Here is a 27,155-nt window from a genome sequence, read left to right on the forward strand (position 1 = left end):
AATGGCATCCCAAGGGAGAGAACACCAGGTTGGAATAATGTACTGGAAGGATGAATGCGTGTAAAAGGTCCTCTAGTCTGGTAGGAAAATGGAACACAGAACGCTGCAGTGCTTTGATAGCAATCCTGACCAACTATATTGTCAGAATATTTTTTAAGGATATGACTATAAGGATAAAGTCAAAATACTTAGTGAGTAAAGTTTTAATTTTCAGTCACACAAAATAGTTTGTATTCTGTATGTGGCGCCTCAAAACCTGATATATAGGGTCGCAGTTTTTTCTGTAGACGTGCAACTATGACTCGCCAACTGTCATTTTCTTGAGATGGTCGAGCCATGCGGTTTGGTACACGGCGTGCCAAAGTCTATTAATGGGACGTCATTCAGCTCTCCAGCCATGAGAACTATCCGGTATTCACACCCAACCCATTGCTGTTAGGTCAAGCGGTTCCCCACATGCTAACTTCCAAATCATTTGGGATCAGGGAAGAACATGCTAACATGCTAAGAAAACAATTACGATTGAAATATTGTTGTGCGGCGGCTCGGTGGCGCACTGGGTAGCACGTCCGCCTCACAGTTAGGAGGGTGCGGGTTCGATCCCACCTCCGGCCCTCCCTGTGCGGAGTTTGCATGTTCTCCCCGAGCCCGCGTGGGTTTTCTCCGGGCACTCCGGTTTCCTCCCACATCCCAAAAACATGCTTGGTAGGCCGATTGATCACTCCAAATTGTCCCTAGGTGTGAGTGCGTGTGCGAATGGTTGTTTGTCTCTGTGTGCCCTGCGATTGGCTGGCAACCGGTTCAGGGTGTCCCCCGCCTACTGCCCGATGACGACTGGGATAGGCTCCAGCACGCCCGCGACCCCCGTGGGGACTAAGCGGTTCAGAAAATGGATGGATGGATGGATATTGTTGTGCATATACATGTGCACGTAGGGCTTGTCGTCTCGCACACTGGGAGCAATCGGGCCTTAATTATGCCTAAGGTAGAGGCAATGAATTTTTTAATAGATTCAATGTTTTATTCATAGCACCTATCCAATCCTGGATATGGCAGAGTGCACGAGGGACTGCGGTCAAGAAGCGAGCACCTTGAGATATCTGTCATGCACGCAAATGTGGATGATTTTATAGTTGGCTCTGTATGGACAATGTGTGTTTGTTTTGAGCGAGTTAAAAGAGGGATGGGTGTTGTTTCCTGACAGAGACCAGTAAGACCAGTTCTGCTGTCCTAGAAATCCATTTCCCATAGACACGGTAAGAGGAACACCCTGCCAAATGTTCACGATGAAACCCATTAACAATAATTAATCTCAAATTCTCAGCAGAGGCGGCTCGTAATTAGTTGCATTTATTCCACTACATTTACTCAAGTTACTTATTGACAGTACTTGTCAGGGTAGTTTTACTACTGGATTACACCGACTAACCCTGCCAATACGCACTCATCTTTTCTGTACACATTGTTTAATGCAGTACACAATGCTTCGCTTAATTTATCACCCTCTCCCAGCTGGATCAGAGGTGACTTGATTTATTAGATAGCCATTTGTAGACTGACAAGAGTCCAAGCTTCGCGATGACCTCCAGGTGATAATGGCCAAACAGTGGGGGTAGATAAAAGGACAGGGCGAGGGTGGACGTGTGGAAAACGACAGGCCAGTCAAAGAAAAACTCCTGATCAGTTAGCCCAGGTTGTCTTAATAACGTGTATGACGTCAACTATATTCCGTGATATTTATCTGTGCATCAAACAAATCTCAGTGCAGCTTTGCTTACCTATTGGCTTTGGCAGTAATAAAGTGATCCCTTGTGACATGTCACCCAAATTTCATACTTTGAGATATGAGCAGTTGATCAGCTAATGCTAACAGGCAATGAGAAAATTTCAGAGGTACGTGGACTAACAATTAGCGTCGGTGTAGCAGTGTTCCCCTATTTGCAATGGATATTGGAACACAAATAGTGCTGCAACACAGCCATATATTCTTTATCCTCTGAGAAGAACAACTGATTTTACTGACGAACTGAGAAGCTGAGAGAGGAGTTAAACATCCAGAACAGTATATGACTGAAGGAGAAAGTGTTAGAAAAAACTGTTTATTATTCATAGTTGTATTTAATTGTCATTATTGGATGTTTTTATAGTGTGAGTGCAATATTACAGAGTGCTATGGCACCACAGTGTATGTCAACATGACCGTCTAGTGTGAAGATATATTTATTGTTAGAAAACAGGTCACGTTGGGAAAAAAAAAGACGTCCATCTGATCATTTGTGTCCTCTGCGCATCATAGCTGTATTGTTCCTGTGTGAAGCTTAAAGGGTGGTAGGCGGAGTCAGGACACGACTGCCGGTTCTGCGACCAATCAAACGTCGAGGTGTGGCTCTCAAGGGCGTGGTCTGGGCTAAGGAGGCGGAGCTAGAAGCGGAAGTGTGTTTCGGCTGATCCCTCACTGTCATTCGGCCACGGTCGGCTTCAGGAGAAGGGGGGCAAGCCAAAGCTCACTCGCACACAAGGACTCAGGCTGGATAAAAATACTGAAGCCAAGCTTAAAATGAAACCGACCGAATAAGGCTCGCGACACTTAACGCACCCGAGCGCATTTGACGAGTTGCCAAGGAAGCCCCTTCGGATGACACGGTCCACATTTGAGGCAAAGCGGTGTCATTGAGCAGGCAGGACACGTCAAGAGAAGGGAGGAGAGAGAGAGAAAAAAAGCTGACCGACTGCACTGTACGACTCAAGCTATTAAATCGCCTCCACCGGCCTTAAGACATCCTTTCAAGGACACCAGCCTGCTGTCAAGCCGACGGAAGGTTCCCGACAAAGACATCGCCGAGGTCGGAGGTGGTGATCACAAGGTGAAGGGGGGAAATATAGACGTTTTATATTAGCCAGCTAGCGGCTCGTGCTAGCAGTTAAAAGGCTAGCTTGCTATGGCTAGTAACCGATATTAGCTACTTGGCTAACTAGTTTTTACCGGTTACCTGTCGCCTCAGTCTTTTCTTTTTGTCTGTCGTCTTTGTCGTGTATAGAAAAGCGCACAAGACGCATCTTTATGGTGCGTATTTCGTGAAACGCTCGCGTATTGCTCCTCGCCGATGAAAGCGCAGAGACTCTTGACAGCTGTCAAACAAGGTCGTGCGGGTTTTTTTGTGTGTGTGTTTTGTGGAACATTCCTCCCCCCTGCCCCCTCGACGTCGATTAGTCTTTAAAACGTCACGTCACGCCGTTTGTGTGTTCTCTAATTTTTCTTGGCCCCACGCCGCGCACAAATCCATGGCGTGTCAGTCGCTTTTTGCTTCAAGTCCAAACGTCTCCGAAATAGCGATCGTGTACCCCGGCCCTTCGTCACATCACACACAGCACGTATGGATTACATGCATTTGAGGGAGTGCTGCCGGCGACTCAGCTGTCCGTGGACGAGTTGGGCAGCGTCACGGGGTTATAATTAGACCGGTGGACATGTCCAACGTTAACCGTGTGCTTTGCCCACAGCTTGGTCTAACGCTGGTGTTCACTGCTCGAGAATGGGGTCATTGGGGAGGGAGTTTATTAGCATTTTTCTAGGAAATCTGTGAATGGATAAAACGGGTCCAATAGAGGGAAAGATCATTCTGCTCTGTAAATGCCAGTCCCTGAATTAGTTCACGTGTATTGGTTGCTAATAACTGCGTGACAAGCTATCCTGTCTGTGCGCTCTCTCAACAGGACCAAACGATCACGGGATACTATTTGTGTGTGTGGGGGGAGCAAACAAATGGGGGATTACGGGTTCGGAGTCCTGGTTCAAAACAACACTGGCAACAAGTCTGCGTTCCCGGTCCGAATCCACCCGCATCTGCAGCCCCCACACCACCACCAAAATGTGTCGCAGAGCCCCGCTGCGTTTATAAACAGCACCGCCGCCGCGGGGAATGGCACCACGGCGGGCTCTCCGTGGCTCTTCCCTGCCTCGGCCACCCACGGGAGCGTGCAAGACGAAATCATGGGCGGGCCCGAGAAGCCCAAAGTGCAGCAGCAACAAGAAATGCAAGAAACGCAAGAAAAGCAGCTGTCACCCGGGAGTCACCAGGAGGGCGGCGGCGGCGGTGGCGGAATAATTTCAGAACTGGAAAAAGGCCGGTCGGAGGACGGCAAGACAGACAGCGGCTCGCCTGATGGAAGCACCGGAAAAGAGAAGCAGATCCGCCTTGAGTCTCCTGTTCTGACCGGCTTTGATTATCAGGAGACATCCGGTCTGGGCGGCCCGGTCCAGTCCAATACCACTTCGTCGTCGCTCACCAGCTTCAACAACTGGTCGGCGGCCATCCCGCCGGCGCCGTCGACCATCATCAACGAGGATGTCAGCTTTTTCAACCCGGCCTCCGCCAACAATGGCACGCTGCTGTTCCAGAACTTCTCCCATCATGTTAGCCCGGGCTTCGGCGGCAACTTCTCCCCTCAGATAGGACCGGCCGCCGCCCTGTCACAGCACCACCCAGCGCCGCCGCCGCACCCCCACTTCCAGCACCCCCACAACCAACACCAGCAGCACCGACGCTCGCCTGCCTCCCCGCACCCTCCTCCACCCTTTCCGCACAGGAATCCGCCCTTCAACCAGTTGCCACATTTGTCCAACAGCCTGAGCAAGCCCCCGTCCCCATGGGGCCCGGCCAACTACCAGAGCCCCTCTCCCTCCCCGGGTTCCTCTACCTCCTGGAGTCCAGGCGGTGGCTACGGAAGCGGCGGCGGTGGCTGGGGAGGATCTCAGGGCCGAGATTATCGCCGAGGTCTCAACGGCGGCATGACGCCCATCAACTCCATCTCGCCACTGAAGAAGACCTTCCTCAACAACCACGTGGCGTCCCAGAAGTACCCTCGCAACAATCCCGCTGGCTTCAACCCCAAGTCTTGGATGGATGACGGTGTCGGCCGCAGTGATAACATCTTCCCTTTCCAGGTATGTGATACTCTTTATTATGGCGTCTGACGTACGACATTTCGTGGTCACAACGGAGTTAGAAGATGCATTATTACACTTTTTTCTATACAAACATTTACTGTAATTGTTACAGTTTGAGGTTACAATTTTTTTATAAAAATATGCGCTATATTGGTCATGCTAATATTTCAGCGTAATGCAGGTACGGCTGTTTCCGGGTTCTGCGGAACTCTGTAAACCGAGGACCCCCTGTACATATTGTACGTCCTATTCATCCGCTTTCCTGCGTGGCGTCACGGGCTGGAGGCTAATCCTAGCTGGCTTAGGGTCAGCTATGTGAACCTCGACACTACAAATACATTCCCATGAATACGTTTATGCTGTTTAATTGAGCTCTACCGCTAATGTATGCAACGTAATTAAACAGCACACCACCCTTTACTATTAATTCGTCACTGTAAAGGTGATATTGCTGCTATTTTTAGACGTGGGGGCTCGCAGGTGGGCATGGATTTACAAGGCTCTCCTCTTGACGCGTGAGCTTATAAATCAGTTTTTTTTTTTTTTTGCTTGCTTTGCTGCATGTCTGTGATGATGACTAATGTGTTCGTGTCACTGCAACATTGCAGTGTGCCACATATGCGTGCCGAGGGGGTTGGGGTGGGTGGGGTTGGGGGCTGGTATCAAGGATGGAGTGAAGGTTGCAGAAAAAGATGAGAGGTTTCAAATTGCAAAAACAGCAAATGTTGATTTGCGTCAAAGAAAAGAATAGCGTCGCTGTGGGTGGGGAATTCTGCGCAAGGTCTCCATATCTTACACCCTGAAATGGAGCCTAATGATTTTCTTCGATCGCCTGTTTATTAATGAACCAGGATGTGTCTGTCTGCCAGTACGCTACCGACAAAATGGCCTCATGACGCATTCAATCTGATTTGTAATAGCTGGGATACGAGCGTGCAAATAATTGCGTTACCACATGAGGAAAAAGGCCTGACAGGATTGACGGGAAAAGGGTAAAGGGAGCACGGTGCTAAATTCATTGTATTGACCCAGCTGGAGATTGATTGCGTAGGTCATCACAAGGGTGGGGGGGGGGGCAGCATGCAGGCGAGGGATGACGGCTACCGTAGGCTCAGCTCGACCTCGTGACCTCCCTAAGTACTGTACGCACCCTCTACCCTTTTTGCGTTTATGTTCTTTTCCTCCATACATGCAAATAAACTTGTCATTCACATATTTGGATGCATTCAAATCAATATCGTTATTTGATGTTCTTAGAATATGCGCGGTGACTTTCTTTGTTGACTTAGCTGCCAGCAGCCTACACTAATTGGTCTTAAAGACCACCATCTGGCGCAAGTCGAATTGTATTCAAATGTAATTATACACGTTGCGTTGTAACCCCTGGCCTATTCGTGAGTGAACTTGCCTCGCAAATTTTTGTCTATAACATACGTAACTGTCATCCTCTTCTAAGGCGCCATGTTATCAGAGGAATAGTTAGCATCGGCTTTAGCGTGCACAAAAGCATGATGAAAGATTCCAAAATTTTAACATTTCTTTTCGGTTTCTTTGTGTTTGCTTTTTGACGTTACAATAGAAGGGAACTTGTGATTGCAAAGACCAAAAGTGGAACTTATTGTGACAGCGGTTCACATGTCCCTGGTTGCGCAGAACAATACGGCTATAATGACAGGAAGCCAAGATCAGTAATAAGGGAAATTGTATTTGCCGGGTTTTTAAAGAGGCAAAATCATAGTTTGGAAACAGATTGTGCGTGTTGGCCTTTGAGATTGCGCACCCCTGTAGTAATGCGTGATGACTCGCAGCGTACCTTGGGCCAAACTGTAAGAACATTGTTATGACATGTCTCAACATGCCCGTGGTCTATCTTATTTTGTTGTCCAGAACCAGAAATTAAAGCAGAAATTATACAATTATACAAGTAAAACAGTATAAAGAATACGCAATGCAGTAGTTGTCGGTTTTCCATCTTGCTATTCTTTCCCCAGACATATGAAGAAGCGCGATTGTTGTCACATGTACTCAACAGCCAGTACTTGCCATAAATTACTGCAGGTCCTACGGTTTTGCTGCCACCCCCCTTGGTAGCCTCCCTGACCAGAAATTATTTAGCTTGGTCTACTTTTTTAATACGACAAAAATGAGATTCTGAACTGAATTGTTTAGATGTTTATATTATCTGCATGTCTGTATCAAGTCGACAGAATGAGGAAGTGTCGCCACACCGGTTTTCTTTCCCTTGAGACGTTTCCGTTTTTGCATCAAGACAGCACATCCACCATTTTGTACGAAGATTTCCGATGGGTTTGTTTTTGGATTATTTTTGTTTGGGGAGTCCATATGTTTGTTCGTGGCCGTTCATCCCAAAGTAACAGGAAGAGCCACGCAGGGCACGCCATGTTCCAGCACTGTAGCGCAGGCTGCAGTAAGCGGGGATGCTGCTGTATTAGAGCAGCTTTAGTATTCGGGCTGGGCTGATGGCCAGCTAGCAGCACTCATGCTAATAGCTAACCGGCCATTTCGTCATTGCAGAGCTTTTTGTCCCTCCTTCAAAATGTGACTTATTTTGTAAAATTCTAACCTAATTCTTTTCTCCCAGCACCTCACTCCTTTAATCCTCAAGGTCAAAGATATGCTCTTGTGTCAGGTGTTGTGTAGTTGCCGTAAGCCAAGACAGGATGTTGTCTTGAGAGAACCACCTGGACAAATGTTAAAGCGCTGTTTGTAAAGAGTTGACATCAGCTATTGTGCATTTGCAACCCTCATTCATCCCCTGCTCAACTCACAATTGTTAGGAAGGACGTCCAATCAATATAAGAGGTTGTTGACCAAATTAGAAAAGACCAAATTAGACGGACTAAACAGTTTTGTTTGGTCAGGGGTCAGAGAAACTTTAATGTCAATCAGGAGCTATTTCAGTTTTTATAGTTCTCAGTCCTACGTGCCATGCTAAATGTATGCAAAAATAAAATACGCTTAAAAAAATAACGATAAGAATAAAAGTTCATATTAAATTTGAACAGTTCCCCTTGTGCCAATCTTGTTTCAGACTGTAGACTGCTTCCATATAAGGAGAAGCTTAGCCTTTATCTTAGTGGAACTGAAACAAGTGAGTAGATTGTTTTTCTTTTGGAAGAATGCACAAAAAACTTCAGTCTAATTTTAAAACAGTTACTATGTGTAACAACATTCAACTTATAACAGTTGTAGTCTTAACAAACGTTTCATGTCAGCTAGCATTGGCTATCAAGCAAGCTTCTAGCACTAGCAGCTAATAGCAACAGGTGACTCCCGTGTCCCTTAGCAGCTAACCACTTGGCACCTAGCTTGCAGCGAACAAACAGTTTGTGCCTGGAGCATGATGACATTGATGATTTTGTGTGACTATTGAGGCATATTTTACTTTAAAAATGCCTCATCCTGCTCATTTGCTTATAACCAGTTGTCAGCTGGCACTACCGGCAAACAATAACTGGCAACTCCCATGCCTGAAGCATAGTGGTGCTTTGAGGCATATTTTTTGACTAAAACCAAATTGTCTTACTTTTGAGACTTGTGGTACATCTCCCGTTATCTCTTGAATGAACTGGGAGTTATGTCAAACGCACAATGTAGTTTTTCTCGACACATCGAACCAATTAGATCACCATCTCACTTCCTGATTGAAACTATATTCAGTAGAAGCGGGGTGTGGGTTGAAACAAACAAAAAAAACCTTCATTACTACATTCAGTAGAAGCCGGGTGTGGGTTGAAACCCAAAAAAAAAACCTTCATTAGAGACAGCTTTTCATCCTTTGCCCATGACATGTGCATGCAAATTCTCGTGCACGTCTCTACATGCACTAATTCTGACTGAGCCATTAAGCTGCAGAAGCCCGAGGTTTCAGTCATTACCCCTGCTCTTTGTCACGTTGGTGCTAAATGAGAGAAATGTTTTTAAACTAATGAGGGGCCCAAGCGGGGCTGCACACAGCATACACTGTTGCCATCATACAGCTTTGTTGCGCCCTTCGCACACCCTTGACACATACTCTGAAAGTGTGCGTGCGTGTGTGTGCACGTGCACATCTACTGCTGCATAGGCCCTACGTGGCTCTTGTCTTCTTCATGTGTCCGAACAAGACAATCCAGTTGACTATATTGAAGAAAGGGTCTTCTGCTACGTCGAAGGTCAACCACAGTCCATTCCATGACATTGGTCGACATTTAATTGATTTACAAAAGTGATTTCCCCGTCCACTCATCTATTTTCTATGCTGCTTATCCTCATTTGGGCCAAGCAGGGCGGGGGTTGTGGTCAGCTGGAGCCTATCCCAGATGACTTTAGGCGAGAGGTGGGCCACACACTGGACTGGTTGCCAGCCAACCCCAGGGCACATTTTGACAAACAGCCTTTTACACTCACCGATTGACAAGTTAGTCTTCAATAGCTCTAACATGCTAAAGGCTAGCGTGAGATGCTAACACAGTAGTCTGTCTACCTCTTCAATCAGTGCTCTTTTTCAAATGACAGAAACAGTCATAATATGTCCAAATCAGGTCCAATTAGTCAATTAATCCTATCAAGCCCCCCCTCACCCCAAAAAATAAAAAAATGCAGTTCTATGGCTTAACTTTAGTCATCCACATGACTACTGGCATTCATCTCCTATGATATCAAAACACATGCAAATGCCGGACAAAAGTACTTGGAGGTAGCTCTGTATTAAGTTCAGATGCTTGCATACAATGAAGTCATTTCGGCTTAATCCCCTCAGTAATCCCCAAGCAATGAAGCGTTCTGTTTCTCTTAATTCTTATTGCACCTCGGGTGCACACATGCGCAACAATTCCAACATTCAGCTAACAACTGCTAATAAGTTGTTTCTGACAGTTTGGCTTATTTCATGTCGCAGCGGGGCTTTGAAATATTTTGGCTTGCCGCAGCCATATTCACAAGCATCAAAAGATCAGACCGCTTCCCCTTCCTGCCCTCCTGGTAAGGCAGGCAGAGAGAAAAGACCTTTCCTTTGCCTTGTACTCTTTCCATCTCTCCATCATCCCCTTCTTTCATCTGCCTCGGCCTTCTCGGCTTCGGCCTTCCTTTCCCTCCTTATTGTCGACGACGTGATTAGGAACACAATGATGAGGTGAAAGGGGCAACTTCCCGGCATTTTACACGGAGACGCAGAGGTCTGACGAATCTGCTCAGTCCGCCGTTCTAAACAGCGCAATGGCGTCTTCAGTTTACTACAGTTCTGTTTCCAAAGACATAAGCCATCACTAACCTGTCATAATTACAGTAAATATTTGTTTTTACACGTCCTAAACGAACGACGTCAACCAGCCCATCCTGCATGCAATGAACTCGTTTGTGGAGCGGTGTGAAAGTAAATCGCGGGCACGCCCAGTTACCGCGAGACAGGCAACCATTACCACGATGACATTTACCACGTTGGCATTCACACAGTCACAAAAACCATGCTGCCTTCTGTGAAGTCCGACGAGTGAACCACTACACCGCCATGTGGTGGTAGAGCGAAATCGGAGGGTTGGCGGTTCGAATCCAGCTCTGAGTCACGTGTTGTTGTGTCCTTGGGCAAGACACCTTGCCTCAGGGACTACAGATAAAAATAGCCCCTTGGCTAATTCTGGTGCATCTACAGAAATGTTCATTTGTGTACACTGTCCCTGTCAAATAAACAAATCAAAACAAAAGCAATAAATAAATCAGTGCACTGGAATCATTTCTTCTTTTACAATTCATTCACTTATAGTTCAAAAATGAAACAACTTAGGTTACATATTACAAATCAAGCTCCATCTAATGTACAATCTTGTTTGGGATTTTCTTGTCGTTCACCGTGCGATATCTACCGACCCCAAAGTCCAATATAGTGAGCTGCATTTGAAAAACTAAATACAATGTTTGTTTTGTGTTTTCAAAATGTGACTACTGCTGGGATTTTTTTTTTAACCAGCTTTGATCTCGAGTCATCCAACCAATCTCTCTTGCTGATAAGGGTAGTTATTGAATTTGGGGAATGCAACAGAATAAAGTATGTCAAAATAAAACCGAAAGACCCGCGGTCGTGTGTGTTTTTTGTGACTACTCCAACATGTGACCTCGCATATAGTCGCTGGTCTAGGACTGAACTGTGAGCTTTTCTTCGCGAGGTGCCTTTACTCTGCTCTCGCATTGTCCCCGTGTAGAATGTGGCGCCACCGACGTGTGAGCGGCACCGATTGAGAACATAGCAACAATGTGGTGACCTTGCAGATTACTTGCAACTTGGTCAACTTCATGAAATGTCATCATCGCTAAGATACTGTTGTTGATTGTACAGTCATTCTTGACTTTGACAAGTCATGTCTAACACACCAATGATTTAGAAAACGATTTCATAAATCAAGAAAATAGAAATCTGAAAGAAATAATTCCAAATAGAAGTAATTCTTGCAAGTATAAACGTAAACCTGTTGAGACTGGTTCAGATAAGCAGCCAGCACAGATTCCGACTAACCCCATTCCTGATAATAGGGAACGCCACTAATTTATTAGTTGTGACCAACCAGTCAAACCATCATGACTAAGCAATTTCTAGTTACCTCACTGAAAATTGACTTGTACAGAGCTTTTTTTTTAATGCCTTTTGATAGAGTCGAAAGTCTAGTCTTATCATATCAATGTTTACCTTGACTACACTCAATTTTCACGATAAGTGTTTTTATTATGCCAAACACGGAAGAAAATGTTGTCGTCAAGCAAATGTTTGCCTGTTTGATTGATGGTCATTAAAATCCATTACAGTATTTGTGTTTGAGAAAATCCTTGCTTGGATTTTGTTCCTTCATGTTTTGAACATGTGCACATATTTGTGTCCTCATGCGTACACAAAGAACAATTCTCACTATGGTTGGTATGCGACTGTTTAAAGTTCCAAAGCTGTCGCCTTGCAACCAGTCTCCGCTCCTTTTACCGCCAACCTAAAACAATATTTTCGACATGACGTTAGTGACGCTTTTAGACTTTTTGTCCTTCACTTAAGATGTTCCTTCTTTGTCTTGTTTAGGAGCGCACCAGGTCGTTTGACAGCTTCAACATGAACACTTTGGAGAGCTCCCTGATCGACATCATGCGGGCCGAGCAGGACAACCTGAAAGGTAAACACAGTCAGTGGCCTGACGACAAGCCCTCATTGTGATGTCACCGACGTAATCGACACGAATATCCCCGGAAACCACGAGACGTATGTAACATAAAAGGACCCACAGAAAAAGTCTCCAAGCGTGAAATGAACAGGAAGTCGGCCATTTTGGGCAAAAGCAAGGGCTCATACTTTCATGAAAGTGACCCGTAGAAAATTGGCAAAGATTAAATTCTAACCGACTTGAGTTATTGATTACCAGGGAGCAACCAATGAATGTTGTTACGCAACAGCAGAAATAGGTTACTGCATGTAGCACGCTTTTTATTTTCCTCTTGGAAATGACCGGAATTATATATGACCAGGACAAGGCCGCTATTGATTTTTGGCCAGATACATGTTGTAACGAGTTCACGTATTGATACTTAGTTGTTAAGACATTAGTGCTGTGGGGCAAAAAGCTTAATCCTCAAAAATACTGCACAATCAGGTTTTTCCTGCTAGGTCATCACTCCTGAATGAAATAGAGCGTTTCTTCTCGAACTAATTGTTAGGCACAAATTTCAATCATAGTCCCCAGCAACCATAAAGCCCAAGTGTGTTTTTTTTCTTTCCCCCCCCCCCCTCCACTTGAACAATGCTGAAATGAGCTCCACAAGACATTACACCTCTTATTTATTTTGACCTCATACCCACCGTGCTCAGCGAGCTCCAGCTGTGCTCTTAATGTTGTGCTGTCAAAGCTTTCGTAAATCTTGTCTTAATAATGTGAGGACACCTTTTTGGCCGCTTTGGCACAGATGGATCGCCTTGAAGCTGGTCAAGTATGTTGACGTCCGACCGCCATAATAATCATGTGAGCTGTCAGCGCGCTTGTGCTCGTCCATATTTGCTTAATAGTTGTCATTTGGGCAGGAAGTGTTGGATTTCGAGGTCAACCGGCTTTGAGGTCCCCCTCTCCAAAGTAACTTTGTGGTTGGTTAGGAATGCAGCAGAAGCACATTTGATGGCCTCTGTTATCTTGAGGCATCCTCATCTCATTTTCTCTACGACAGTGGCTCTTTCTCTGCTGCTTTCACATGATGCATCACGCCAGATCCAGCCTCACCACCTCATGTTCTGCAAACTGTTGCTCAATTTGTTTCGCCTTTGCCGCAATTACATCTACGATTTTACGACATCTGGAAAGCTTAACACTATAAAGTTCATTTAAACTACTGAGACTTTTCTCAAAAAGTGCCGTGCTCTCTCCCCTTGCAAAGCAAATTGCGGACGTCATGTATTCCCCCACATTTGTCACTCGGATCATAATTGTAAACAAAGGTTGAGAAATAAAAAAACAAGATAAAATGCGGGGCTGTATTTTCGTGGCTTTGCATAGCTTCCAGCATTGTCCTGACTGACAGAAAGGATCCCTCTGTTCTGCCGTCTTGCCTTGCATCCACGCACGCAGATATACACTAACATGTTTGTGTGCGTGTATTTCACCATGTAAAGCAGTGGCACTTGAGGAGGGTTCACGCGACGGGCACACCCTACCCTTTTGATGCGCGAGTGTTTTTTGTGCTCGACCGCATGCTCTCATGATACAGTTGTACTCGCGTGTATGTTTCATACAGGGGTTAGTTTTATTTTACCATGTAGTTGAGCTTCAACAGGTTGGACTGAAGTTAAAAGAAACCTCAGTTTTAGCGACATCCGTCGAAACTGAGGGCATTCTGTCCTAATGTAGATCTGGTTTTATGCGCAGCATCTCTTGCATACAGCCGGGCGCCTTAACCACACTGTGGGGGAGGGGCCTCCGCACTTGCATGTGACAGAGGCGTCGGAATGCACCAATCACAGGGCACTCGCTGTCCGCACAACAATGCTTGTATTATTTCAGCCTTTTCATCTCATTATCCCCCCACCAGTGTAGAAAGCAGGGCTTGCATAACTTTGAAGCTTGTTTGGCATCAGAACGGGCGCATTTTGAGTGTTGTTTGTGGGCCTGGCAAGTGGGGCATGGATGGCGATGAGCAAGGGAGGGGGTCGAGAGAGACGTGTTGGTGTCCCACAGATGTAGGCTGTAATGAGGTTGACGTGGAAGCAACTGTCGGTGTGCTCGGAACCACTGCAGCCAAAGCGTAGGCACGTCTAATGAACGTCGAAGCAGCCGTTTTCAAATTGGCAACTTGAGGACAAATTGTGCTTTTCTATTGGAAAGCTTTCCTTCAAATTGGAACACAATTTGTTCAGTAAAATTGCTGGTTGGATTCTAAAGTGAATTCATTAGTTCCCGGATCAAATTGTTGCCATCATGTCATCTTTTAACAACAATACAGACCATTTTGTGAATTAATTTTCATATTTAGCACTGTTCTGGTTAGCTTCAAGTGCCAATCTATCATCCAATACAGTTTTGACACTGGCTCAACATTTAAACGTCTCGAATATGTGTCTCCCTGTGCAGGTCGTCTGGGGTTCCCTCATCCAGGCGGGGACAACCCGCTGCCCCTCAATGGTACGTATGTCGACCCACCTCAGGTTTTGGTTTTCATGGGCGTGTCGACATTTGAAATGAGGCCTTCCAATATTCCCGGGTGATCCAAATGTCACTTGACAGCAAGGCCCACCATGCAGATCTAAAAACAGCACCTCAGATAAACCCATCAAAAACATTGAAGCTACAAATGCTCACATATAAAAACTGACACGGCCCCTGATAGGACGATATTTGTCACTTGAACTATGTTGAAAACCCAAAAGGTCAAATAAAGCAAGTCATGATGTGTCATGCAGCAGTTGAATATTTAGCTACCTCCACACTAAATGTCTGGTCACGTGGTCCGGAGCTGTCATGGAGCCCTGAGACAGATGGTGCCACCGGATAGGCAGGCCTTGCAGTCTATGACCCCCCCACACCCCACCCCACCCCCTTTGCAGCTTTTTTTTTTTGCTTCTGCATCTTTCCAATCTATTTTTCCCCTCCTGCACACGCTCATCTTTTTATAGAACTCGTTTCAATCTGCTTCCTTCTTTTTGCTCTCTGTCTGTGCTCCTCTCCCTCCCTCCCTCCGACTTCTTTGACCTTCCCCCAGAGTTAATGTCCATCTGGGTTGGGAAGTTCACTGTGGGAGCCGAGAGATTAGCGCTCGTGTGTATCCCGGCCGGCCTCTTCATCCTCTCAGTCGCTACTCGTTTTAGATGGCTCTGTGCTGCAATCTCTGCAGCGTCACACGACGCTATTGTGCTTTCAAAACGTGTCTGATAAGCGCCGTTTTGTCCCTCGAGCTCTGGAGACGCAAGGGTCACGTAGCAAGCATCAACTTGATATCGATGACATCTTTCAGTGAAACCTTGACTGAAAGTCAAAGATTTGGACATGAGAACCATGGTGAAACTTCTTACTGCTCGTGTCAACAAATTCCAACGAAAATGTTCTGGAAAAGCTTCCTCGTCTGTTCCTGTGTTTTTTGTGTGCACTTTCTGTGATTCCTTCAGATCCCACAAGATGGCGCCAAAGCTTTGGCTGATAGAAAATTAGTTATTGGTGTTAAGAATGTATTGAAGTTCTGCAGCTCAGGACAAATTGAAATGATTCACATTATGGCAACATTTGTTTTGAAATGAAACCAAGCAGCCAGTTAGCAACTAGCATCTTGCCTGATGTGGTTCCACTTTGGAGAGGGATTCATTGTCATAATTCTTGATGAATGCATGTAAATGAGTGCCTTGGCTGGCAATAAGCATCAAGCCGATTGTGCCGCTTTAGCTAATGAATCAATAAAACGGGCGGTTAGCCGGGTATCCTTTCCACTGTCACACGAGTACCTGGCATAATTTGTTGCTGTAATGTACTGTGCATCCTCGATAATCACCCTCTTTTTTGACTTGACATGCAGCCAGGAGTTATAGCAGGAGACGAGGTAACAACATGGTCACGGACCCATCAAGTCCACGCTGTCCATCTCTTGATTGCTTTGTGACGTGACGTGTGACATTTTGCATCAAGCCTCATTTGAGTTCTCAGTGATCCGCCATCTGCATGATTGTCCGAGCGTCCGAATTTCTACTTGCATTATAATTTTGTTTGCAGTCTTATGTCGGAGGACATTTGTGCACACACGTCTTGCAGGTTGTTAGCATGTAGCTGCTATTTAATGAGGCACAGAAACACACACATGCTCACGCCACAGTGCAGCGCACTCTGTAAGCTGTGGCTGAGCTAACTCCCTGGCATAAATCTTTATAAAGCAGCTCAGGGCAGGTTGTATTGGAGCAGGCATAGGCAAGGGAGGGCTTAACCCCGACAACACACCACACGCGCATACACGCAATCCTCCCAGGCAACTTTGATGTCTTGCCTGTGCATAGGTTGTCAGTGTAGTGAGTATGCAGAAAAACCTGTTTTCTGTTGTTTTTATTGAGGACGCGACAGTAACCCCTCCACCTGTATTTTGTTCTGAAATACCTTTCGCATGCTTTTCAATGTTTTAGTAAAGTGTATTCTGAAGCCGCTGGCAGATGGCGGCGTTGATATTAAAGACGATGGATGTCGGATTAAAAGCGTTGTTGCTCCTCAGGAACTCAAGCCTTCCTCTTTTCTTGTAGGCCATTCCTCCCTCTTTCCCATGGAGGACGGCTTCCCTGATGACGAGCGTGGCGATCAGGGTCTGGCAGGCCTGGGTTCTCCACACTGCTTTCCTCACCAGAATGGCGAACGCGTGGAACGCTACTCGCGCAAGGTCTTTGTGGGAGGATTGCCCCCAGATATAGACGAAGGTATACTCTCATCGGACGTGTTGGATTTTTGGGCCGTCTAAGCGGTTCTGTAAAGTGAAGTCACGTTTTGACGAGTAGTGGTATAAAATGAGGGAGAACCACATGCACTTTTTTTTGGGCGTGGGGGTGTTGACTAAATCTAGCTGTAACATTTACAAGTAAGCGCTTCAAAATCTCAAAAATCTGTGAATCAGACCATAAAATCTATGTCTTGTTTTGGTCTAGATGAGATAACTGCCAGTTTCCGGCGTTTTGGTCACCTGTTTGTCGACTGGCCCCATAAAGCCGAGAGCAAGTCTTATTTCCCTCCAAAAGGTAAGTTGAAATGAACAGTCGTCGGTCGGGACTAGTGCGTTTGAACTTTTTGCTTTTCTGACTTGTGCACAGGCTACGCTTTCCTGCTCTTCCAGGACGAGAGCTCCGTGCAGGCTCTGATCGACGCCTGCATCGAGGAGGACGGCAAGCTGTACCTGTGCGTCTCCAGCCCCACCATCAAAGATAAGCCGGTCAGTGGGTGCTCTCCGCAAACATCTGCCAGCTTTGCTCACCTTGTCTACCAAAGTTTATGCGACATGTTGAATCTTGTGTGTGACAGGTCCAAATCCGCCCGTGGAACTTGAACGACAGCGATTTTGTGATGGACGGATCTCAGCCTTTGGACCCTAGGAAAACTATTTTTGTTGGAGGTGTCCCTCGCCCGCTCCGTGCAGGTGGGCTTACCCGTCTGGCAACTCTTAATTTGCCCCACCCCTAGCATCCTAGCTTGCTAGCATTCCTGACTTCACACTTGTCAGGTTTCTGTCAGTTAACAACAAACAGACGATGACTCTTGTGTTTGCTGCCCCGGAGACGGCGTGTGCTTTCATGTGACTGCTTGGCTCCTTTTAATTCCTGAAAAAGAGTGAAATGTTGCCAGTGGTTACGTTGGGTTTGTGAAAGAGTCAAGTGACAGTGCCCGAGGTTGAATTATGCATGTAATACTAGATAGCTAAAAATGAAAGCTTGTGTAAAAGTGACATTTCACGTAAAAGGTAAATTGATGAACCCACTAAACTAACTTTATCCAAAAAGCTACTTTGAGTAAATATCATGGAGGAAATGTTGCGGTTTACTTGTATGAGCGCATTCATTTTTAGCCTCGCAGCCTCTTTTGTATCCTGCAGAACCGGATGAGGTGTTAAGCCATTTAATTTATAGACACGTCTTTTAGCATGTTTACAGGTAGGATTACCATAGATAGTTTGCATAAGTCTTGCTATTCAATGTACACTTCTATTTGCTAGTAGTCGCCTGCTAGACTGTCTAGACAATAATTGTTATTCCCAAACACCAGTTTTGCTCCACAAAAAAAAGGGTTCTTCCCCAAAAGTGTCTTCCTATTCACGTCCCGTGATTCTTGTGTTCAAGGAGAGAGCGACGTCACATGTTTGGTGTGACGCATTTTCATTCAGACGACACAAACCGAACCATGTTTACAGAGCCTTGATCTGGTTTGGATCAGAGAGCCATCTACTGGTGTGAAAGCAATCCCTATGGTTCCCTTCCCCACAAAAATGACTATAATTTAAATAAAAGGGCTTGAATTTGATTTCAGTAGATTTGACCCAAGCATCAAATGATTTTAATTTTCCTGCACCACTTTTGAAGCTGTTATAAAACGCAAATGACGCGCAGATGTATGCGCAATATGTCGTCCTGCTTTCCCCGTCTTAGCGCCAACCCGTTTTAGTCTCGCTCTTCATGTTTAACTCGGCTTTGATCAGTGCGATCTCGCCGCTTTATCCCCCCTCATGTGTTCCGACATTTGCTTAATTGCTTCGCTGCCAGTCTTTGAAATGTCAGCTGTAAGCAAACGCTCGCTGGTGTTGACACGTGACCGACCGGCTTGTTTGGCCGCGACGCTCACGCTCAGCGTGCCGCAGTTGCTGAAATCAGCTTTCACCTTCACACTTTCCCCTCTGCTCTCCGTGGCAACTATTGGATTTAATATTCAGATTATGTTTACTGTGCTGTGTTTCTGCACTGATGGCGTGTCTATTACAGAGTGTGGAAGTCTTGTTCATTTCATTTGTCAGCATCCAAATTCTTAAACAATGCGTTTCTCGTTTGTAGTGGAGCTGGCCATGATCATGGACCGCCTGTACGGCGGCGTCTGCTATGCCGGCATCGACACGGATCCTGAGCTGAAGTACCCGAAAGGAGCTGGGCGGGTCGCCTTCTCTAATCAGCAGAGCTACATTGCTGCTATCAGTGCTCGCTTTGTGCAGCTGCAGCATGGCGAAATCGATAAACGGGTTTGTAGAAAGAAATGTGACCTTGTCTCACTTCTTTTTTTTTTTTCTTTTTTTTTTTATACACAATTTGTTTTGCACCAACTTAAGTCTTATGTTTTGATGCAATTCCCTTTTCCGCCAACAGGTGGAAGTGAAGCCATACGTGCTGGACGACCAGCTGTGCGACGAGTGCCAGGGCACTCGCTGCGGCGGCAAGTTTGCGCCGTTCTTCTGCGCCAACGTCACCTGCCTGCAGTACTACTGCGAGTACTGCTGGGCAGCCATCCACTCGCGCGCCGGCCGCGAGTTTCACAAGCCGCTGGTGAAGGAAGGCGGCGACCGGCCGCGTCACATCTCGTTCCGCTGGAACTGAGCGGCAGTGGCGGACAGTAGGGGGAGCAGGATGGCAAGGTAGTGCAGGAGTCGCAAAATCATTTAATGAATAAATGCACTTTTCTGTTGCTGATTCCTTTTTGCTCAACATTTTTTAGTTAATATTTATATTTTCAAAAGAAAAAACAGGATTTATATCAAGTATGTCCAGCAAGGAAATAGTGTAACCTGTTTTGTTTTATTTTTTTAAATGATTGTTTGCCCCCCCTCCCCCCCAAAAAAATATATAGGAAAGTTGAAGTGTGCGATGGTACTCTGCTAATCAATTGCCGTGCTTTCCTTTGTGTATATATATAGATTTTTTTATAAAAGCCCCCCCCCCCAAACAATTACCTTTTGATTTGACATTTTGTAGCAGAGCTCACTTTCGATTTTCCCAAGACGCAATCTGAGGCTGGAGTAACTATGAATTGAAGAAAAAAAAAAAGGTGTCGCTAAAGAAGAGTGCACTTATTTCACATTCTAGAATATACCAGTATACACTTAGTTGATAACCAAAGCTGTTTTATTTGCTAGCGGCACACAACAGAGAAGCCCTGAAAGCCAAACTCTCTTTCTCTCTCTCTCGCTCTCTCAGAAAAAAGATCTCCACACATAATAATTTCGATCTCCATCTTGACATGCAAAAACTAATACCTCAAACTCAGCTGCTAATGTGCCGGATGCAGTTAAAAAAAAAAAAAAAAAAAAAACAACAAGTCACGAACGCCTGCCCGTGTTGTTGTTTTTCCGGGCGGAGCTACGATGTTACTCGCACACTTTTTGTACTCGCTAGCTTCGTCGTCACCTTGTTTATTTTGTAACGGAAACCTACGCGGTCGTGAGCAGAGTGCATTATGGGAATGTATGGCAATGGGGAGGCTCCGGGCCCCCCCTCTCTCCCCCTCCTCACTTTTCCATCCAGAACCCGACCATATTAAAAGAAACATCACAAAGCTCAGTTTTACCGCCGAAGCAGTTTAAATATGGCCTCCAGCTTCCCTCCATCTAGCCAAGCTAATCCTACTCAGCATGTTTTGAAAGCATAACTGAAGATCGTCTGCGACTATTCACACACACTTGAAAGGCGCCCCCCCCTCCCCCTAAGTCCAGCAGGTTGGGGAACCAAAGACTGGCTGTGCAGTAGTGGGTCGCACTGTAGCTCATTTCCTCTTTAGAAGCCCCCACCCCAGAGACCAAAGATTGGCCTTAAAAAAAAAGAAAACATTAGTAGTGCAGTAGAAGCTCATCGGCAGCAAATGGCGTCATTAGAAAGACTTACTCCTAGCCCCACCAGCCCCTAAAAATGTGCACATTCATTTACGCAGTGGAAAGTGAGAATTTTTGACAAAATCCTCCCATTTTAGTAGTGGAGGAGTGCAGAGAAAACTTGATTTTGCTCATGAGTGAGGCTCCTCATATGGCTTTTTGCACCTGGGATATTTTCAAACACTTTGTGAAGAATTTGCTGTTCAAAATGAGATAGTGAGAAAATTATTTTAATACACGGCCTGCTGATTTTTTTGAAACAGTGTTTTCTAGCTAAATTATTTTGTCATGCACATTTAAGCATTTATTATGCACTACTTTTCTAAATATCTGTTCCCCCCTCCCCTCCTCCTTTTAGTTCCGGCAGTCATTTTAGGCACATTTTTCACAAATATGGGGAAACTCCTTTTTGCAATACCTCAATTTTTTCACATTGTGAAAGGTAGCTTTTGTACTTTTGTTACTGAGAGATCTGCATATATGGAAATGTTCATTTTAAAGAAGAAGAGAAAAAAAAAACACAAAAGAGCGGCGCGATTTCAAGAGATATATTATTCTTTTCAATTATGCTTTTTATACATTTCAGTGCTAAGGACTCTATGTGCGACGTCACATCTGCCGAGGAGAGACCAAAGTGTATCCACTCTCTTGGTCTTCTTAGCTTTTCCTACACGCGATGTTTCCACTCGGTGATGACTAGTAATTCTAATAGCATGGCGAGAAATCATTTAAAAAGACAAAAAAAAAAAAATTGTGATCTTAAAACTCGTTGTTAAACGTGACCTTTGGTTTCCGCACTCGCCTTATTTCCTCAAATAGTGGCCGCTCTCCTGCTGAACACTGTTGAAAGTCTTGCTAAACAAAACAGCAGCACCTACTGAGGCATGTAAACAGTCTCAAGTACAAAAAATAAATAAAGATGAGTCGTTAGACACCTCCATGTCCTAATCCATAGTTTGGTAAATAAAGGCCGCCTCCAAGATACAGTTGAATAAAGTCCCCATAATAGATGTCTTTCTAAATAAAAGCCTCGCCCCTATTAGACGCATCCCGAAAGCGACAGTGAAATCCGGGCACAATGTTCAACGCCTCTCCCAACCTGAAGTTGAGTAAATGCCTCCCCGCAATCTGCACTTAAGTAAATAAAGACCTCCCCACTAGTCTCTTGGCCACTATATGAGGAAATCTGGTCTAGGGGGAGAATGCAAAAAGATGAGGTTGGAGCCTCAAAGCTCAAACTCGTATCACAAGAATGTGTGTGGCGGCCGAGGCTCAGGCAGTAGAGCGGGTTGGTCAGAAACCGGAGGGTCGGCGGTCCGAACCCAGCTCTGTCCGAGCCACGTGGCGTTGTGTCCTTGGGCAAGACACTTCACACACCTTGCCTCAGGGACTACAGATGACAAATAGCCCCTTGGCTAATTTTGGTGCATCTACAGAAATCTTCATTGATGTACATTGTCCCTGTCAAATAAACAAAATAAAAGAATGGATGTTTGGTGTTTAGATATTTTAATATTTGAAGAAAAAAATATAAATATATATATAGTATCTATATTCTTGAACTTGCCAACTAGCACCTATTGTAATCCTTAGCATGCATGACGACAAAAAAAATGCGTGGAAATGAGGTGAATTAGCTCGGAAATTAACTGTTGTGGTGTGCACCAAATGTTTCTGAACTAGACGTCGTTAAGGAGAACCCCCGACCTCAACCCCCTTCCCATCCTTTCTGTCCTCACTCCCTTACATATTGGCAGACCTCAGCAGGGATGCGCGTAACACAAAAGCGAATAGGCGAGCGTGAACGTTCCGAACTCAAGCATCCTACTAGAACACTGTTAAAATTATTAAAAAAAAATGTGGATTTAAAAAAAAAAAAAAAATGAAGACTTGACCTACATGGAGGAAGGGGAGCTTAAAGACTTGAATGTGGTTAAAAAGAAAAGAATAAAAAAAAAACAATGTTGCAAGTTAACTTTCAAGTTTTATGTGCAATACTTCTTTTGAACCTTTTTCCAGACGAAAGACTCTTTGCAATGTAATTCTTTCAAATGCCATTTTTAATTATTGCAGACATTTAATTAAAGAAGATGTTAATATGTTTTTTCAGTCATTTTCTACTGTTTAATGTAATCCTTTTCATGCTGGTGTTTGTAAAAAAAAAAGAAAGAAATGAAATCCAACTATTTGTACTAATATAAATAATTGAAGTTATTTTTAAAACATTTAAAATAAGGTTTTTGTGCTCATTTGCTTATTTGGTTTATTTTAAGCTACTGTGATTGATTGCATTGTAATTACTAGGTCAACAATGTATTTAGCTCTTTATTGGTATATTTTTAATTGGAATGTATAATTGATTTTTATAATTTTGATCAGATTTTTGTTATATTTTTGAGGTGAAGCTTTTAATATGTTAAAGTGTCTAGTTTTTACTAATTGCTATATTGTGCTCCACAATATATGGTTCACATTTTCTGAAGGAAAATAAATATTTAAATATTTGTCTGTTAATGTTACTTAATGGCAAGATTTCAATAGTTTTTAACTGTGTATGGGAAGGTTTGTTGTATTTATTAATAGCATTTTTTTTTTTTTACTTCAGATACCACCTTAATTTTTATTGTCATTTCACTTTATAAGTTCCTATTTTTGTATTTTCCTTTCTAATGATTAAGTTATGTAATACGGATATGTCCATATTTCTAGGAGTTGGTCTGTAGAAGTGCTAGTGAAACGAAAAAGAAAAATCTAATGTTATTTAATTGTTTGCGGCCAACTATTTATATAACAGTATGCATAATTTTTCAATATTTGTAATGTGAAATGTTGAATGAAATAAATCTTAACTGTGATGAATAGGTTTGTGTGCATTGTGCTTCTTCGGAATCGGACCCGCACCTTGTTAGTGATGTGCATTACAGTTCTTTTAAGTGAACTAAATCTTGAGAATCAGTTCTCTCAAAAGATTCGTCTAAACAAATCATTCCCCACCCCGCACACGCACACACACACACACACACACACACACACACACTCGGTCGTGAACAGGAAATTGCGTCACTGACTTGTTTGTAAACAGGTACTTACGTCACTGACTCGTAAAGTCCCTCCTCCGTCTATCACTCGCTGCTGATTGGTCGTTCGCGAAGATTCACGAGGGAGTGACAGACAGTAGTGGTGCTATCTCAGCCGACACACGTAACAGGCCACTTCATTAGGGAAAAATCATGGCCAAAGATTAACTGAAAGTGAAAAGTGCCACACCTGCCCTCACCCCCACTTTCTGATTGGCTGGTTGATCTGTGACGTCACACGGACACTCCATTAGGTACACCGCCATTTTTAGGTGTGCCTAAATAGGCCACTTCATTAGGGAAATATGGTCAAAGGTCACAGGTATCAAGCTCTAGTCCTTGGGGCCGCATTCCAACATGTTTTCCAAATGACCCTCGTTAAGCGCAGGTGCGTGAAAAGTTTTAGCTTCTTTCACGTTCAAAAAGAGCTAAAAGTTTTCACGCACCTGCGCTTAACGAGGGAATCACATGGACACTCCATTAGGTACACCGCCATTTTCAAGTGTACCTAATAACAGTCCACTTTATTAGGGAAATATCATGGTCAAAGGTCACAGGTATCAAGCTCTAGTCCTTGGGGCCGCATTCCAACATGTTTTCCAAATGACCCTCGTTAAACGCAGGTGCGTGAAAAGTTTTAGCTTCTTTCACGTTCAAAAGGAGCTAAAAGTTTTCACGCACCTGCGCTTAACGAGGGAATCACATGGACACTCCATTAGGTACACCGCCATTTTCAAGTGTACCTAATAACAGTCCACTTTATTAGGGAAATATCATGGTCAAAGGTCACAGGTATCAAGCTCTAGTCCTTGGGGCCGCATTCCAACATGTTTTCCAAATGACCCTCGTTAAGCGCAGGTGCGTGAAAAGTTTTAGCTTCTTTCACGTTCAAAAGGAGCTAAAAGTTTTCACGCACCTGCGCTTAACGAGGGAATCACCTGGACACTCCATTAGGTACACCGCCATTTTCAAGTGTACCTAATAACAGTCCACTTTATTAGGGAAATATCATGGTCAAAGGTCACAGGTGTCAAGCTCTAGTCCTTGGGGCCGCATTCCAACATGTTTTCCAAATGACCCTCGTTAAGCGCAGGTGCGTGAAAAGTTTTAGCTTCTTTCACGTTCAAAAGGAGCTAAAAGTTTTCACGCACCTGCGCTTAACGAGGGAATCACATGGACACTCCATTAGGTACACCGCCATTTTCAAGTGTACCTAATAACAGTCCACTTTATTAGGGAAATATCATGGTCAAAGGTCACAGGTATCAAGCTCTAGTCCTTGGGGCCGCATTCCAACATGTTTTCCAAATGACCCTCGTTAAGCGCAGGTGCGTGAAAAGTTTTAGCTTCTTTCACGTTCAAAAGGAGCTAAAAGTTTTCACGCACCTGCGCTTAACGAGGGAATCACATGGACACTCCATTAGGTACACCGCCATTTTCAAGTGTACCTAATAACAGTCCACTTTATTAGGGAAATATCATGGTCAAAGGTCACAGGTATCAAGCTCTAGTCCTTGGGGCCGCATTCCAACATGTTTTCCAAATGACCCTCGTTAAGCGCAGGTGCGTGAAAAGTTTTAGCTTCTTTCACGTTCAAAAGGAGCTAAAAGTTTTCACGCACCTGCGCTTAACGAGGGAATCACATGGACACTCCATTAGGTACACCGCCATTTTCAAGTGTACCTAATAACAGTCCACTTTATTAGGGAAATATCATGGTCAAAGGTCACAGGTATCAAGCTCTAGTCCTTGGGGCCGCATTCCAACATGTTTTCCAAATGACCCTCGTTAAGCGCAGGTGCGTGAAAAGTTTTAGCTTCTTTCACGTTCAAAAGGAGCTAAAAGTTTTCACGCACCTGCGCTTAACGAGGGAATCACATGGACACTCCATTAGGTACACCGCCATTTTCAAGTGTACCTAATAACAGTCCACTTTATTAGGGAAATATCATGGTCAAAGGTCACAGGTATCAAGCTCTAGTCCTTGGGGCCGCATTCCAACATGTTTTCCAAATGACCCTCGTTAAGCGCAGGTGCGTGAAAAGTTTTAGCTTCTTTCACGTTCAAAAGGAGCTAAAAGTTTTCACGCACCTGCGCTTAACGAGGGAATCACATGGACACTCCATTATAAGTGTACCTAATAACAGGCCACTTTATTAGGGAAATATCATGGTCAAAGGTCACAGGTGTCAAGCTCTAGTCCTCGGGGCCGCATTCCAACATGTTTTCCAAGATACCCTCGTTAAGTGCACCTGCGTGAAAAGTTTTTGGTCATTTTCACGTCCTGCAGCGCTAAAACTTTTCACGCAGGTGCAGTTAACGAGGTCACTCCTGAGGCCACTTCATTAGGCACAAATCATGGCCAAAGCTTAACAGAAAGTGAAAAGTGCCACCCCCGCCCTCACCTCCACCTCCTGATTGGCTGGTTGAGCTGTGACGTCACACGGACACTCCATTAGGTACACCACCATTTTCAGGTGTACCTAATAACTTTATGCATTTTGTACATGTCAAGAATGTGTATTTGACTACTTGCTCTTTATTTGGGGGGACACCAACACATATACACAACATAAAACACATATGCATATTGTCATATAAAGCAGTTAACCGAATGTCAGATTTTTATGTTTTCATGCCCAAAAAAATAAAACACCAGACAAGTTTTAGCATAAATGTTTATTAAAATAATAGTAATAATAAAAGTACATTTCAAACCAGCTATCTGATGTGAAATTGCAGTAGATATATTGGATAACAATATTTAGGCGTGTATATGCATACACGTTATTTAAAAACTACTGTGTTATAGAATAACGATTACCCAACGAGAAGCATAATCTACCCGCTGTTGCATAACGGCGCATCCTTTCATGCAATGAAGTTAGTCGTTAGCTTGGAGAAAACGAGCACAAAAGAAGTGGTGTTTCAGTGTGTGGTTCTTTCTTTCCTTGGCAAATCATTTATCTACATTCTGGCTCACGTTCATTCGCTGAATTGTACACGCTAGGAGCTACAACACGTTCACTGACTGATCCGTTGATGCATGGGAAGGCAATTCACTCATTGACTCGTTCCCTCACCGATCTGTTCTTGCGATGAATGGGAAATAGGAATCACTCACTGACTCGTTCACTCACAGATCCGTTCAGTTGGTGATTCGCTCACTCTCGTTCTCTGAAAAGATTTGTTCTTTTGAACGAATCGTTCACTCACGAGGCAACACTACTAACCAGTGCACCACCGTGCTGCCCACACTGAAGCTCTGATGAGGCAATTTCTTGTATGTAGTGCAGTAACACAGTGTCTAACGCAATGGA

The 27,155-nt window shown here is 44.5% G+C and overlaps 1 protein-coding gene across 2 annotated transcripts; it reads left to right on the forward strand.

Annotated features, from left to right (window-relative positions):
* Positions 1–2,442: 2,442 nt before the first annotated feature.
* On the forward strand, positions 2,443–23,617 carry cpeb4b (cytoplasmic polyadenylation element binding protein 4b). 2 transcript variants are annotated; one of them, XM_049741714.2, is made up of 11 exons: positions 2,443–2,864; positions 3,715–4,945; positions 12,006–12,096; positions 14,533–14,583; positions 15,965–15,988; positions 16,674–16,844; positions 17,070–17,159; positions 17,232–17,350; positions 17,440–17,554; positions 18,957–19,138; positions 19,263–23,617. In XM_049741714.2, exons 2-11 carry the CDS (start codon positions 3,764–3,766, stop codon positions 19,488–19,490), a joined length of 2,253 nt encoding a protein of 750 aa, XP_049597671.1. In that variant the 5' UTR covers positions 2,443–2,864; positions 3,715–3,763; the 3' UTR covers positions 19,491–23,617. The 2 variants fall into 2 exon arrangements, with proteins under 2 accessions (XP_049597671.1, XP_049597672.1); XM_049741715.2 differs by lacking the exon at positions 15,965–15,988.
* Positions 23,618–27,155: the final 3,538 nt, after the last annotated feature.

The sequence above is a fragment of the Syngnathus scovelli genome, chromosome 15, assembly GCF_024217435.2.
Source record: "Syngnathus scovelli strain Florida chromosome 15, RoL_Ssco_1.2, whole genome shotgun sequence".
NCBI classification, from domain to species: Eukaryota; Metazoa; Chordata; class Actinopteri; order Syngnathiformes; family Syngnathidae; genus Syngnathus; species Syngnathus scovelli.